This window comes from Microchirus variegatus (genome assembly GCF_963457635.1).
Source record: "Microchirus variegatus genome assembly, chromosome: 18".
In the NCBI taxonomy this organism is placed as follows: Eukaryota; Metazoa; Chordata; class Actinopteri; order Pleuronectiformes; family Soleidae; genus Microchirus; species Microchirus variegatus.
Window position 1 is genome coordinate 23,367,687 of NC_139819.1, and position 16,739 is coordinate 23,384,425.

The 16,739-nt window shown below is 46.0% G+C and overlaps 2 protein-coding genes across 2 annotated transcripts; both read right to left on the reverse strand.

The window, feature by feature from the left end:
* Window positions 1-431: 431 nt before the first annotated feature.
* bms1 (BMS1 ribosome biogenesis factor) lies at window positions 432-14,607 on the reverse strand. Its single transcript, XM_083905316.1, has 23 exons — window positions 14,542-14,607; window positions 12,190-12,370; window positions 11,908-12,098; window positions 11,494-11,573; window positions 11,213-11,401; window positions 9,997-10,139; window positions 9,389-9,510; window positions 9,081-9,274; window positions 8,841-8,983; window positions 7,630-8,135; window positions 7,440-7,541; window positions 7,173-7,327; window positions 7,008-7,089; window positions 6,841-6,920; window positions 5,730-5,927; window positions 5,450-5,638; window positions 5,178-5,358; window positions 5,038-5,096; window positions 3,973-4,095; window positions 3,734-3,881; window positions 2,414-2,589; window positions 2,170-2,331; window positions 432-696 (listed from the first exon to the last, which is right to left on the reverse strand). The coding sequence occupies exons 2-23, from the start codon at window positions 12,360-12,362 to the stop codon at window positions 469-471; spliced, it is 3,624 nt and encodes a 1,207-aa protein (XP_083761442.1). The 5' UTR covers window positions 12,363-12,370; window positions 14,542-14,607; the 3' UTR covers window positions 432-468.
* On the reverse strand, window positions 13,071-16,456 carry ccr10 (chemokine (C-C motif) receptor 10; the record flags this gene model as incomplete). The annotated part of the gene is made up of 5 exons (XM_083904676.1): window positions 13,071-13,202; window positions 13,306-13,360; window positions 13,688-13,924; window positions 14,016-14,204; window positions 15,357-16,456. The coding sequence occupies 5 exons, from the start codon at window positions 16,454-16,456 to the stop codon at window positions 13,071-13,073; spliced, it is 1,713 nt and encodes a 570-aa protein (XP_083760802.1).
* Between the last annotated feature and the right edge of the window lie 283 nt (window positions 16,457-16,739).

The window sequence follows — 16,739 nt, forward strand, 5'->3', positions numbered from 1 at the left end:
CGGGGAAAAGTTAAAACATACATAAATTAATGTATGATTTAACTATATAAACATATATATACATATATATGTATATGTATATGTATATATATATACATATATATGTATATGTATATATATATATCTATATATATGTATATATATATAGATATATATATAAGCAAGAATTCTGATAGAAATTATAAAAATACATATATATAAATATTATCTATACACAAATATTTTTTGGGAAAAAATTATTGTTTGTAAATTAGTTTAGCGTAATTTAGCGTACATACAAAGTATAAGGATAAAAATAAACTTAAATTAGTTATAAACCATCCTCAGCATTTACAGCTGAACCCCGAGGTGTTTTTATTGAAATAAAAGTCAAACGTCAGGTTAATTTTTCTTCAGAAAATCTTCATTTCAAAACATAAAGAAAAAACAAATATCCTTAAAAACATGATACAGTCCAGACACGGCGCGTCAGTCGTCCTGAGGCGCCCCCTTCAGGCTGGACCTCTGCTTCTTCTGGTCTTTCTGGCCGATGGCGCGGTAAAGCTTCTTGCGTGCCTCCTTCTGCCGCTGCAGTTTGGCCTCCTCGTCTTTCTGCTTCTGCCGCAGGAAGTCCTTGTGTTTGCCGTGCTGCGCGCTCTGCGCTTTGCTCTTCTTGTGGTTGTGGACGGTGCTCAGAGCGTGGAGCAGCGCCGCCACCTACAGGACGGGGCGAGAAAACGCAGCAGAGCTGAAGTCGCGCTAATCATCAAATAATCGAGGAGAAGAGAGCGAGATTATGTTCGCCCACACTAAAATACAACCCTACAGTTTTCAAAATAAAACCTCCGGACTAAAATACAATCATAAAGATTCCAAAATAAAAGTCTCAGTTTATGTTTGTCCAAACTAGAATACAATCTCAGAGTTTTCAAAATAAAAAGCTACAGTTTCTGTTCATCCACATGAGTACAATCTTCAAGTTTTCAAAATAAAAGTCTCATTCGCAGACTGTTCATCTACACTTAATAACAACCTCAGAGACTTCAAAATAAAAGCTACAGTTTCTGTTCTTCCACACTAAAATACAACCTCAGAGTTTTCAAAATAAAAGCTACAGTCTCCGTTTATACACAATGAAAAAAACACCTTCAGTTTTCACAATAAGTCGGTTTCTAACCATTCAATGACAAGAGATTTCAAAATAAGAGTCTCAGTTTATGTTTGTCCAAAGTAGAATATAGGCTCAGAGTTTTCAAAATAAAAAGCTACAGCTTCTGTTCATCCACACTGAAACACATTCCTGCAGTTTTCAAAATAAAATGTCCAGTTCCTCTTCGTCCACACTAAAATACAACTTCAGAGATTTCAAAATAAAAGCTTCAGTTTCTGTTCATCTAAACTAAAACACGTTCCTGCCGTTTTCAAATTAAAAGTCTCAGTTTCAGATCGTCCACACTCAAATTCATCCTCAGAATTTTCAAAATAAAAGCTTCAGTTTCTGTTTATCCACCCTAAAACACAACCTCGGTTTTCAAAATAAAAGCTACAGTCTCTGTTTATACACAATGGAAAAAACACCTTCAGCTTTCAAAATAAGGTTTCTAACTGTTCATTCACACTGACATACAACCTCAGAGATTTCAAAATAAAAGCCTCAGCTTGTTTGTCGAAACGAGAATACAATCTCAGAGTTCCTCTTTGTCCACACTGAAATTCATCATTATATTTTTCAGAATAAAAGCCTCAGTTTCTGTTTTCCACACTAAAATCCCACCCTGCGGTTTTCAAAATAAAAGCTACAGTCTGTGTTTATACACAATGGGAAATAAACACCTTCAGTTTTCAAAATAAGTCACTTTCTAACTGTTCATTCACACAAAATAAAAGCCTCAGTTTATGTTTGTCCAAACGAGAATACAATCTCAGAGTTTCAAAATAAAATTTCAAGTTCCTCTCTCCACATTGAAATTCATCATTATATTTTTCAGAATAAAAGCCTCAGTTTCTGTTTGTCCACACTAAAATCCAACCCTGCGGTTTTCAAAATAAATCTCAGTAACACACTCTGAATTTTCCACACATCCACACTGGAATGTGACCTCACACTTTTCACAATAAAAGTTTAAGTTTCTGTTCTGCATCCATGTTAAAATACAAGCCTGCAGTTTTCAGAATAAAAGCCGGACGTACCTTCCTCTCGTGGGGTTCTCTGATCACAGAGGGACGCTGCAGGTCTCTGGGCGTCTTCCCCTTCGCCTGCTGTTGTTTGGGTTTGCTCTTGAAGGGCAGGGCCTTCTGCAGCTCTTTGGGGATGTGGAGACGGTTGAAGTGTCTTTGAGATCTGGAGACGGGCTGAAAAATAAAAGAAAACATTATTTAAACACGACGCGTTCACAGAGAAGGAACTGCTCTTCGGATCCAGACTGACGCAAACCTTGTACAAAGAGTCCGTGTTGGGTTTGTTGCGGATTCCCAGCTCGTGTTTGAGCTGTCCCAGCGTCCTCATGCCCGACCACGTGTCCTTCTGACCAGCAGGGAGCAGCAGAGAGGTGACGGGGTTGTAGAGCTGAGGGATGGCCACGGGGAACCAGGAGCGCAGGAACACGATGTCTGGACGACAACGCGATCATGTAAACAAACTTTATTTTGAAGGTCACTGTGACCTTTTGAAGGTCACTGTTCACGTGGACTCAAGGTCATCCTTCCTTGAGTCCACGTGAACTTTCACACACTTAAAAAACACAGCCTCACACTTTCTGTTCGTCCTCACTAGAATACAAAATCTTCTTTTCAAAATAAAAGTCTCATTCTCTGATTGCTCATCCGAGACTAAAATACAACCTCAGATATTTCAAAATAAAAGCCACCATTTCCGTTTGTCCACACTGGAGTACAATCTTTGAGTTTTCAAAATAAAAGTCTCATTCTCTGACTGCCCAGCAACACTTAAAAGCAACCTCAGAGATTTCAAACTAAAAAATTTTGTTCATCCACACCAGAGTACACTTTTTGAGTTTTCAAAAATAAAAGCTTCAGTTTCTGTTCATCCACACTGGAGAACAATATTTGACTTTTCAAAATAAAAGTCTCATTCTCTGACTGCTCATCTATACTAAAATACAACCTCAGAGATTTCAAAATAAAAGCTTCAGTTTCTGGTCATGCACACTAGAGTACAATATTTGAGTTTTCATAAAAAAAAGTCTCATTCTCCGATTGCTCATCTAGACTAAAATACAACCTCAGATATTTCAAAATAAAAGCCACCATTTCCGTTTTTCCACACTGGAGTACAATCTTTGAGTTTTCAAAATAAAAGTCTCATTCTCTGACTGCCCAGCAACACTTAAACGCAACCTCAGAGATTTCAGAATAAAAGCTACAGTTTCTGTTCTCCCACACCAGAGTACACTTTTTGACCTTTCAAAATAAAAGTCTAATTCTCTGACTGCTCATCTAGACTAAAATACAACCTCAGAGATTTCAAAATAAAAGCTACTGTTTCTGTTCAACCACACGAGTACAGTTTCAAAATAAGTCTCATTCTCTGACTGCTCATCGACACTTAAATACAATACCCCAGAGATTTCAAAATAAAAACTACAGTTTTTGTTAGTCCACACTAGAATACAACCTTTTCAAAATAAAAGTGTCATTCCCCAACTGCTCATCTATACTAAACTACAACCTCAGAGATTTCAAAATAAAAGCTAGTTTCTGTTCATCCACACAGTCTTCAAAATAAAAGTCTCACCGCTCATGAGCAGCCTGTCTTCAAACGTGGCTCTGAAAGCTCCCGCCGGCGTCGACAAAGCCTTCTTGATCTGACCTCTGACCCCTGACACCGTGCGTATGGCGGCACCTTCAAATTTAGCGACTTCCAGCACCGTGTTGAACATGCCCTGGAAACAGAAATTAAGAAAATTATATTCATATTTCATTCTTCTTAAAAATGTAACGGAAAGGAAGTGAGCGGCAGATCAAACTCTTTACCTTGACGAAACTTGTGTTCTTAAAGATCTTGTACGGATAACCGATAAGTTTCAGCTTCTTCACCACAGTCACAGATTTATCCAGATCCAGGATCACGCCGGTTGCTGCGATACGGAAGTTAGCCTGAAGACAGGAAACGGAAATATTTAGGTCATCAGTCGATGATAACATTAGGATATACCCCGAGCAAGGAACAGGAAGAGGGAAAAGTCCATTCATCCACACTGGGGTTCCTTTCAAATTAAAGTCTCAGTTTCTGTTCATCCACACGAAAGACAACCCTGGAGATTTTAAATGTTTCCGTTTGTCCACACTGCAATACATTACATCCGTTTTCAAAATAAAAGTCTCAGAGAGTTTTATTTTGAAAACTGAAATGTTGCGTTTTATCGTGGATGAACTGAACCAGAGACTTTTATTTTGAAAGCGGCTGGTTTGTATTGTGGCGTGGACAAACAGAAACTGGGAGTTTTATTTTGAAGACTAAGATGTTGCTTTTTATCATGAAAAAGTTTCTGTTCGTCCAAACTACAATCCAACAGTTTTCCAAATAAATGCCTCAACGAGTTTTATTTTGAAAGCTAAGATGTTGCGTTTTGTACGAACAGAACTAGTTCCTGATCATACACACTAAAATCCAGCAGTTTTCAAAATAAAAGTCTCCAGTTCTGTTCATCCACACTAAAACAAAACAATGTAGTTTTCAAAATAAAAGCCTCTGGGAGTTTTATTTTGAAAGCTAAGATGTTGCATTTTGTCGTGGATGAACAGAACCAGTTTCTGATCAGAACCAGTTTCTGATCTGATCGTACACACTACAATCCAGCAGTTTTCAAAATAAAATCCTCCAGTTCTGTTCAACCAAATGAAAACAAAACATTGTAGTTTTCAAAATAAAAGACATCAATTCATCCACGGTAAAACACAACCATGCACGTTTTCAACATAAAAGTCTTGAGTTTGTGTTTGCCCACAGTGAAACAGAGCTACTTTTCAAAATAAAATGGTGTTTGGACGCAGCCTCCGTCACTTTATACCGTTTATTGATAAACTTTATAGACTCACTTTAACTCCTGCGACCGTCTGCAGAGCGAGGAAGCCGGTGCCCTGCGGTGTGATCGGACCTTCAACGACACACAGATCACCGTCACCGACACAGTAAAGATCGGGATTATTCCCGCGATAACGTAATCATGTCACCTCACCCCAGATGGAGGCGCCGCAGTGCATGTGCTGCGGCGTGTACTTGAGCAGGCGGTGGCGTCCGTTGTGGTCCTCGATGTGGTACAGCGGCATGGTCTGGAAGCGTCGCCAGCCCAGCGACAGGATTAGCGGGTCGCGCGTCTTCAGGATGCGATTGTACCAGCGGTGTTTCTTCAGTCGCAGCTGTAAAAAAAACAACCACACGTCGTTAATAAAAGCGGACGTTGAGTCTCCGCGGGGGGACCAGGAGACGTGAGAAAACATGGCGTCGTACCTGCAGGTAGCCGACGTTGCCTTCACTGGAGCTCAGGCCGCCGAGGATGATGGGATAGCGGGGGTCGAAGTTGGTGACGAACTCGCAGGGAAGCGAGGAGATTTCCAGTCTGACGTACATGCCCGGACGGAAGCCTTCGTACTGCACCCTGGTCTCGTCGTCCACGTCCTCAAACTCCGCCCTGTTCAGCTGGGACACAAACGCGTAACGGTGAGATCACGCGACTGCGGCGGCGAATAAACGACGACGACGAACGTTAAACTGGTTTTAGCGGTCGAACCTCGGCCTGTTTCTGCATCTCCTCCTTCAGGTCGTCGAAGTAAGTCGCGTCCTTGTCGTCGTACTCGGCGTCGAATCGCTCCTTCAGACGCCGCTTCTTGTCCATACGCTTGTTCTTCTGCGTGACGTCGTCGTCCACCTTCACCAGAGTCTCCTCAGCTTCATCCTCATCATCCTCCTCGTCGTCCTCCTCACTGTCCTGCAGGGGGCGAGGTACACAAGCGGCACATATGTTGAATATCACGGCATCATCAGGGAACAAAAACACACAACTTACCTCAAAAATACGCTCTGCTAAGAGATTTCATTATTTGATAGGCAGTCTCTTGGCGGATGTATAGAATAGCTCACTATTTGGCAGGCTCATTATTTGGTAGGCAGTCCCTTGGAAGATGTATAGAATAGCTCACTATTTCGCAGGCAGTCACTTGGCAGATGTATAGAATAGCTCACTATTTGGTAGGTAGCCACTTGGTGGATTTATAGAATAGCTCACTATTTGGGAGACAGTCTCTTGGCAGATGTATAGAGAAGCACACTATTTCGCAGGCAGTCGCTTGGCGGATGTATAGAATAGCTCACTATTTGGCAGGCAAATTTTTTGATCGGCAGTCACTTGGTGGGTGTATAGAATAGCTCACTATTTGGCAGGCAGTCGCTTGGCAGATGTATAGAACAGCTCACTATTTGGCAGAATCAATATTTGGTAGGCAGTCGCTTGATGGATGTATAGAATAGCTCACTCTTTGGCAGACTCATTATTTGGTAGGCAGTCACTTGGTGGATGTATAGAATAGCTCACAATTTGGCTGGCTCATTATCTGGTAGGCAGTCACTTGGCAGATGTATAGAATAGCTCACTCTTTGGCAGACTCATTATTTGGTAGGCAGTCACTTGGTGGATGTATAGAATAGCTCACAATTTCGCAGGCTCAATATTTGGTAGGCAATCGCTTGGTGGGTGTAGAGAATAGCTCATTACTTGGCAGGCAGTCTCTTGGTGGGTGTATAGAATATGTCACTATTTGGCAGGCAGTCTCTTGGTCGGTGTGTAGAATAGCTCACGATTTGGCATGCTCACTATTTGGCAGGAAGTCTCTTGGTGGACCTACCTGGGCGTGATCCTTCTGTCCTGTTTGACCCTTGTGGACTTCTCCTGTTTCCAGATCTTCAAAGTCTCCGTACAGCTCCTCTAAACATTTAGAAAAGAAAGTTAACGTTAGATTTTCTTTCTTTCTAAACAAAAAAAAAACAGATGAAGTTTGTCCTCCCGTCTCACCGTCCTCCTTCAGCAGCGTGGCGGCGTCCTGTCCCTCCTCCCACTTCCCTGTGACGAAACAGTCTCTGATGGAGTTCAACATCTGTTCATTTACAAAAAAAACAATAAATAAATCAGGTTTTATTTCAGTGTTTTTTTTTTTGGGTGAATAAAATCTGACGTTACCTCCTCCAGGTCCCAGTTGTGGGCGGAGTCAGCCGCGAAGCGCGAGCAGTCCACCGAGTTGGCCGCGAACCGTTTGCTCTTCTGAGGTCGACTGACTCGAAACAGGCCGCCGAGCTCCTCCCCTTCCTCCTCCGAGGAGTGTCCCGCCCCCGCAGCTGAACGCACACGCTCACATCGTCAGGAACAACAAGGACAACAACAACAACAACAACAACAACAACAACAACAGCAGCTCAGAGTGTTCAAATATCACAGATAATCATTTACCTGAACCATAAACCAGTTTACGGAGGTTCGGGGCGGATTCTTGTTGCCGTAGAAACGCCGCCGACGCCTTCTGCTGCAGATCGTCCTTCCACCGCAGAGCTCCTGAGGAAACCAAAGAGTGTGAATGTTTCCTGGTTTCTTAAAATAAATCATTAAAAACTGAATTTAAATGTAAACAAACATTATTTACCCTCTTCTTCCTCCTCCTCCTCTTCTTCTTCTTCGTCTTCCTCACTGTCCATTTCCTTGTCCTCCTTCAGCGCAGCTTCATCGTCCTCCTCCTCCTCCTCATCATCACTGTCCTCCTCGTCCTCCTCAGAACAGTGTCCAGAGTCTCCCGCCCTCTTCTCCTCTTCCTCCTCCTCCTCCTCTTCCTCGCTCACCTCCAGGTCGTCCTCGCTGTCGGCGAACGCCGGCACCTCGCCTTCGTCCACTCTCTGCTTCTTCTCTGGCGGTGGACTGATGGTCACGCGATCGCCGCCGGACTTGGCTCTGGCCTCTTTGAGAAACGAGGAGAGGTGATCTTCATCGTCGTCTTCGTCCTCCTCATCGTCCTCTTCATCGTCCTCCTCATCACTGGAGCCGCTAACATCATCCTCATCATCCTCGTCGTCCTTCTCAGAGAAAACCACCGCCCTCCTCTCTCTCTGGGTGTTCGGATCCCACACGCGTTTCTCATGAAGACCTTCGTCCTCTCTGACGCACAAAAACAACAGAAAACAACAAAATAATACAAATATTCACAGACGGAGCTCCGGACGTCACGCGACTGGGTTTGTTTACTTCCGCCATGTTGGCAGGAAAAGTCACTTAAAATCCACAGAACGAGAAAACGCAGAACCTGACAAGCCGAATATAGCTCACTCTAATACTGCCCCCCGGTGGCTTTTAACGGTATGGCAACATTAATCCAGACCAAAACTTTGAGATCAATTTTACTAAATTAGACTCCCAAAAACTCTTATAGTGTGTTCTATTTGTATTAGAACTCGGAAAATGTGGTGCTACATCACCAAGCACAACATGCAATTAAAAGATGGCGTCGTTTTGATTGTTTACACTTCCTGCCAAAATGGCGTTGTTTAACTAAATTACACTTCCTGCCAAAATGTCGTTGTTTAGGTCGATTACACTTCCTGCCAAAATGGCGCCGTTTACACTTCCTGCCAAAATGGCTTTTTCGTTGATTACACTTCCTGCCAATATGGTGTTTTGGACGATTATACTTCCTGCCAAAATGGCGTCGTTTTGGTCGATTACACTTCCTGCCAAAATGGCGTTATTTTCGTCGATTACACTTCCTGCTAAAATGGCGTTTTCGTTGATTACACTTCCTGCCAGAATGGCAGCTTTTTGTAAGCCAACAGATTTAGTAAGATTTTATATCTTTAAATCTCGTACCCTCTCTGCTCGTCGATGAATGCCGGGTCCAGTGTGGCGGAGTCGCTGAACAGCGACACTTTACTCGCCGCCATCTTCACGTCCAGCGTGGCGTGCGTGTCGATGAGGGACTGGACGAGTTCCGTGGTCGGACGCACTTCCTCCTGAAACAGACCGAGACGACGTCACTTCCCACTGGCGCTCGACGACACTCCGGTAATCGGATTTAAACGGATCAGGTGACGTGACGCACACACACACCTGCTGCTGCTTGACGTGGCTGGCAGGAAGGTCGATGTACACGGCGTCTTTGTCGTACACGACTCCGCCCACGCCCGCCATGGGTGCGTAGAGCAGTCGCTCCTTCTCGTTCAGCGCCCTCTTCTTCTGAGCGTCCGGCAGACCACACGGGTCGGGCAGGAAGTTAACGTCCGCCACCTGGAAGTCGCCGATACCTGGTGAGAGAGAACGACCGCACGGGGGCAACACATGAATCTGCAGGATTTAAAGGGATAGTGCCCTCTGACTGCGTCTCAGATAACCGAAACCTCAAAGATCCTTTCACGTACCTGGAACGTGGACCTGGCCTTTGTTTTTCAGAAATGTCCCTCTCAGGTAGCCGTAGAGAGACACGGTGCGGTCACACTTGGGGTCGGTCCTCACCTTCTCGGGATCCGTCAGGTCCTCCATGCTGTGTCGACGCAGAGAGAAGAGTCAATGCGGCCGCAAACCCCCGTAAAAACAACCGTCGTCGTCACGTCATGTCACGAGTTTATATTGTTGCCCTCAGGCCGTCGGTGGAAGGTGCCTGCTCTTCGCACCAAGAGATTTAAGGTTTCCTTTGTCCCCACGGCCATTCAGTTGCTAAACAGTAGATAAATAATTGTATGTATATACAGACTGTTTATGGCTGTTGTAACCTGTTGTATTTGCACTTTAGGCCCCTGCTGTTTATTTATTATTTATTTGTTTGTACAGTGTACATTATTGGCATTTTGAATCATATCTTATCTTGCAGTAGGTCCCTTTAATCTGCCCATGATGATACGTTATATGTTACATGTTATTTGGTGTTGTCTATTTGTGTATGTGTTTGAATGTGTGGATCTTCCCGGCTGCAAATCAATTTTCCCTGTTGGGACAAATAAAGACACTTTGACTTTGACGTGACACTCACCGGTCCACCAGCACGTAAGGGTGAGACGTCTGCCACACCAGAGGACGGAACTTCATGACGGAGATGAATCGTCCGAGGTTCTTCACCTCCTGCGTCTGGTATTCGCCGTAAACCATCCCGGAGAGGTAGAAGAGCTTCGCCCCCTGACGCAGTCAAACACAGCACACGGATGTTGTCATGGCAACAAAGCTTTGCAGGAGACTCAGCTGTCAATCATGAGCATCACATTTTACAGGTTTACAAGCAAAGAAGTATTTTTGTTGTTTCGATTTCACTTCCTGGGAAAATGGCGTCCTTTTGGTTGTTTACACTTCCTGCCAAAATGGTGTCGTTCTGCTCGATTACACTTCCTGCCAAAATGGCGCTGTTTTCTTTGATTACACTTCCTGCCAAAATGGCGTCGTTTTGGTTGTTTACACTTCCTGCCAAAATGGTGTCGTTTTGGTTGTTTACACTTCCTGCCAAAATGGTGTCGTTTTGGTTGTTTACACTTCCTGCCAAAATGGCATCGTTTTAGTTGTTTACACTTCCTGCCAAAATGGCGTCGTTCTGCTCGATTATACTTCCTGCCAAAATGGAGCTGTTTTCTTTGATTACACTTCCTGCCAAAATGGCGTAGTTTTGGTTGTTTACACTTCCTGCCAAAATGGCGTTGTTTTCTTTGATTACACTTCCTGCCAAAATGGTGTCGTTTTGGTTGTTTACACTTCCTGCCAAAATGGTGTCGTTTTGGTTGTTTACACTTCCTGCCAATATGGCGTCTTTTTGGTTGTTTACACTTCCTGCCAAAATGCCGTCGTTTTGGTTGTTTACACTTCCTGCCAATATGGCGTCTTTTTGGTTGTTTACACTTCCTGCCAAAATGCCGTCGTTTTGGTTGTTTACACTTCCTGCCAAAATGGTGTTTTGGTCGACTACACTTCCTGCCAAAATGGCATCGTTTTGGTCAATTATACTTCCTGGCAAAATGGCGTCGTTTTAGTTGTTTACACTTCCTGCCAAAATGCCGGTTTTGAGGCTTACACTTCCTGCCAAAACTGTGTTTTCGGCGATTACACTTCCTGCCAAAATGTCATTGTTTTGGTCGATTACACTTCCTGCCAAAATGGCGTTTTCATCGATTACACTTCCTGCCAAAATGGCGTTATCATCGATTACACTTCCTGCCAAAATGGCGTTGTTTTGGAAGCAAAAAAGTTGTTGTCGTCGCGTTTACCTGATAAACTTCGGTCCAGAATCGATGCTTGAGGTTTTTCTTGGTCTTCCTCAGGGTCTTGTTGTTCTTGAACGAGTCCAGGTGCGTGAGGACGCCCATGATGCGCGGGAAGCCGTGCACCTGGCAGATGTTCAGGAACTCAAACGTCTCCATCTCGAAGCCGAAGCTGGCGTCGATCAACATCAAGACCTGGGGGCGGAAAGATGAGAAGGAGGAGAAGAAGAAGAACATGAATTGGGGTTCAGGTCTACGACGCCTCGCACACGACTGTAAGAACCTACCAGGTCGGCCACTTTGGCGAGGTCGATCATGGTGTTGATGTCGTTGCTGCACTCCATGAAAGTCAGGCGACGCTTCTTTCCTGACGAAATAACACAAAACAACGTGTGTTTACGCAATAAAATACTAAAAAATCATTTATAATCGAATAGCTAAATTGTGGCGTTCCCCACGGAACAAGTTTAGGCCCCCTACTTTTTTAACTCAACTATCTTTTAGACACTTATTTACAGCATAGGTCGTCGTTACCAATGTCAGAAAACTACTGAAGGGACTTGAACGAGCAGCTGCTTCACAGGACAGCCAATAGGAGGCGCCCTCTTTGTCTAAACTGGCCTGCGATTGGTCAAAATCTCCCGCCACAACCTGGGTACGATTCCTCCAAGATTTAACGTAATCAACGTAGACGAACTTACCAGAGACGATGGTCACGGGTCCACAAATGTCCCCGAGCTTCTGCCGTGTGAAGTTTTTGATCAGGCACCGGATCAGCGTGCTCTTCCCCACCTTCGGCGGCCCGACGACCACGACCACGACCGGCGGCGGCTCCAGAGGCGCCCGGTCCACGTGAGGGATGTGATGTTTCTTGGTCTTGATGTCCTGAGCCCTGAAGACGATCGTACACAAACATGTGACCCATGTTTGTTGTGAGGCTGTGTGAGGTCAGAGGACAACGATGACAAAATGACGTCACTCACCTGTGGAAGGTCTTGGCCATGCGGACCGCCGACTGCACCGCGAACGCTTTGGGGTTGCGTTTGCGTTCATCCTCCTCCGTCGAGGCGCCGTGCTTCCTCAGCTTCTTCTTCTCCGCCTGAGGTCCGCTGTGTTTTTGCTGATGCTTCTTCTGTTTCTTCACTTTGGCGTCCATCCTGTCCACTGCAGAGCGAGGACACGGGACGTCAGGGGACACAAGACGTATTTACGTATACAACAGTTTGTGGCACTTACATGATATTAAAAATACATGTATTATCACCTTTCATTACAGATAAAAACTGCTTTATTTCTTTAAATAAAGGATATTTTCATGTGCTATAAACAATCACATTGACTATAAATATGGTCAAATTCTGCTAGAACACAAAAAATTAGGTTTCATATTAAAGAAGTGTTATTAAGTGACTTTTAAAAACTTAAACATCAGGAATCGAGCACTGAAACACCGGGACTCTTGCACTGAAACACCGGGAGAAACACCGGGACTCTTGCACTGAAACACCGGGAGAAACACCGGGACTCTTGCACTGAAACACCGGGAGAAACACCGGGACTCTTGCACTGAAACACCGGGAGAAACACTGGGACTATGGCACTGAAACACCGGGAGAAACACTGGGACTATAGCACTGAAACACCGGGAGAAACACCGGGACTATGGCACTGAAACACCGGGAGAAACACCGGGACTATAGCACTGAAACACCGGGAGAAACACTGGGACTATGGCACTGAAACACCGGGAGAAACACTGGGACTATAGCACTGAAACACCGGGAGAAACACCGGGACTCTGGCACTGAAACACCGGGAGAAACACCGGGACTCTGGCACTGAAACACCAGGAGAAACACCGGGACTATGGCACTGAAACACCGGGAGAAACACCGGGACTCTGGCACTGAAACACCGGGAGAAACACCGGGACTCTGGCACTGAAACACCGGGACTCTGGCACTGAATTACCGGGAGAAACACCGGGACTCTGGTACTGAAACACCGGGAGAAACACCGGGACTCTGGCACTGAATTACCGGGAGAAACACCGGGACTCTGGCACTGAATTACCGGGAGAAACACCGGGACTCTGGTACTGAAACACCGGGAGAAACACCGAGACTCTTGCACTGAAACACCGAGACTCTGGCACTGAAACACCGGGAGAAACACCGAGACTCTGGCACTGAAACACCGGGAGAAACACTGGGACTATAGCACTGAAACACCGGGAGAAAAACCGGGACTATGGCACTGAAACACCGGGAGAAACACTGGGACTATAGCACTGAAACACCGGGAGAAACACCGGGACTATGGCACTGAAACACCGGGAGAAACACCGGGACTATGGCACTGAAACACCGGGAGAAACACTGGGACTATAGCACTGAAACACCGGGAGAAACACCGGGACTATGGCACTGAAACACCGGGAGAAACACTGGGACTATAGCACTGAAACACCGGGAGAAACACCGGGACTCTGGCACTGAAACACCAGGAGAAACACCGGGACTCTGGCACTGAAACACCGGGAGAAACACCGGGACTCTGGCACTGAAACACCGGGACTCTGTCACTGAAACACCGGGACTCTGGCACTGAAACACCGGGACTCTGGCACTGAAACACCGGGACTCTGGCACTGAATTACCGGGAGAAACACCGGGACTCTGGTACTGAAACACCGGGAGAAACACCGGGACTCTGGCACTGAAACACCGGGAGAAACACCGGGACTCTGGCACTGAAACACCGGGAGAAACACCGGGACTCTGGCACTGAAACACCGGGACTCTGTCACTGAAACACCGGGACTCTGGCACTGAAACACCGGGACTCTGGCACTGAAACACCGGGACTCTGGCACTGAATTACCGGGAGAAACACCGGGACTCTGGTACTGAAACACCGGGACTCTGGCACTGAATTACCGGGAGAAACACCGGGACTCTGGCACTGAATTACCGGGAGAAACACCGGGACTCTGGTACTGAAACACCGGGAGAAACACCGGGACTCTGGTACTGAAACACCGGGACTCTGGCACTAAAACACCGGGACTCTGGCACTGAATTACCGGGACTCTGGCACGGAGAAACCAGGATTAAGCCATAAAACACCGGGGCTTCGTCCTCATGAATCCCGGGTATCAGTTCGTGATAGCCCGCATCATAACGCGTGTGTGTGTGTGTGTGTGTGTGTCCAGTCTCAACAACAACACAAACGTCACAACTAAGAACACGAACCCGCCGCCATTTTGTATTTCAAACGTCAAAAACACGTCGTTATAAAAAGGTGAATAAAATAAAAACAATACGTTAATTTACCTGAAAACGTAGCCGCTGTTTTCGTCTTCTTCTCTCACGTGTGGAACACGAACTCTGACACGGAAGTGTACTGCGGTGTCACCTCGTAAAAGAACACGACCGGAAACCAATGTTTTGAAAAATAGTTCTGCACATTCCTTTTTTCCCCCTTTCAAATATCAACTTTATTTCCATAAAAAAAACTACACTTAAATACATTTTAAATCAAACACATGTTAATGGGATAATATAGTTCAATTATTGGCATTTTCCCCTCATATTGTTTCTCTTTACGAGTCTATGACACGGATATAAAGGAGGAAATAGGAAATAAAACAACACAAAACGTGGAATATTGTGATTTAACATGGAAGTCAAAATAAAAATACAACTAAAACAACTCAACTTTGGTGTTCAAATGCCTCGAAAAATAACTATTATGTACAGATATTGATGATTAAAACAAAATGGTAAAAAAACTTTTTAGCTAGTTTTTAGCTAGTTTTAAGCTAGCTCGTCCAACATCGTTATTTGTCTCTTTGTTCTTGGGGTTTAAGTACAGTTAGAAACCTTTTCTTATTTTTCCCTGAGAAAACAAATGTTTTTAATCTTAAAACACACAATGTAATAAGAATAAGACTTTAAAAATTACAAAGTAAACAGAAGTTATTTACAGAAACACAAAGTAAACAAACGATTATACGATTCAACGTCTCGAGAAATAATCAAACCAGAAAAGCTGTTTTTAACTATTTAATTATATACATGTATGTATTTATTTTTTTTAATATACAACAGTTGCCAAAGTAAAAAAGTGTTATTTTGTTCCTGGAAACTGGAACGCGGTCGTCGGCGCCGCGGCCTCGTTGATGGAGTAGCTGTGTTCCCGCTTTGTCGGCGAACACGCCATCGCGCCGATAGCGGGCGGCGAGGGCGACGCGGAGGTGGAGCCCGCGCTCGTCAGCTGGAGGCAGCGTGTGCAGCAGCCCGCGTCCCGCGCCAGCCGCAGCACGTCGCGGCGGAAGCGCACGCCCACCAGCGCGTAGAGCACAGGGTTGAGGCAGCAGCGCGCGTACGCCAGCGTGCACGTGACGTACTCCGGCAGCAGGCCGCAGAACTGGCCCGCCATCTTGCGCGACAGCACGACGGTGTACGGCAGCTGGAACGCCACGAACACCAGCACCAGCGCCACCATCAGCTTCAGCGTGCGCTGGCGGCTCCAGCTCTTGCCGCGCCGGTGGGCGTGTCCCTCGCACAGCACTTTGGCGATCAACGAGTAGCTGGCGACCATGACGAGGAAGGACACGCACACCACGGCGATGATGGCGGCGCCTGTGGCCATCTTCACCGATCCGCTCGTTAGCATGCCGCAGTAGTACTGCGACGTTTCGCCGTCGGTTAGCTCGGACACGCCGGAGAAGCGGATTTCGGGGAGGCTCAGGAGGACCGCGACGACCCACACGCCGAGGGCGGCCATCTTCCCGGCCCTGAGAATCTGGCTCCGCAGCCTTAGCATGACCTGCGCCCGCGCCACCACCATGTAGCGGTCGACGCTGATGCAGGCTAGCAGCAGCAGCCCGCTGTACGTGTTGATGGCGTAGCAAGCGCGCGTGACCTTGCAGAGCGCGACGGAGAAGATCCAGCCCAGGTGCGTGTCCACGGCCTGCAGGGGGAGCGTGAGCAGCAGGAGGAGGTCAGCCAGCGCCAGGTGGAACAGGAAGACGTCTGTCACGGAGCGCAGCCGCAGGCGGCGGTAGTGCGCAAAGGTGGCGATGACCAGGCAGTTCCCGACCACGCCGAGCACGAAGACCACGCAGAAGACACACGTCTGGAACATCTTGATGGTGAGCTCGTGCTCGCCGGCCTCGCACCAGTCGGACGACGCGTCATAGCCGTCGTAGCCGGAGATGTTGTAGTCGTCGTCGTCGTAGTCCATCGCTGTTTGAGGGAAAAAAACGGACATTAGCAACAAAATTTACCTGAAGCAGCTTCTCTTTAACGTGGAGAAAATTAAAGTTGTGGTTCGTTGAAGTGTGTTTGTATAACTGAGTAAAATCTCAATAAAAAGTGACATTGGTGGTGTGGGAGAGTGAGTGACTTTGGTGTGAGAGAGTGAGTGACTTTCACGTGAGAGAGTGAGTGACTTTGGTGTGTGAGAGTGAGTGACTGGTGTGAGAGAGTGAATGACTTTGGTGTGTGAGAGTGAGTGACTGGTGTGT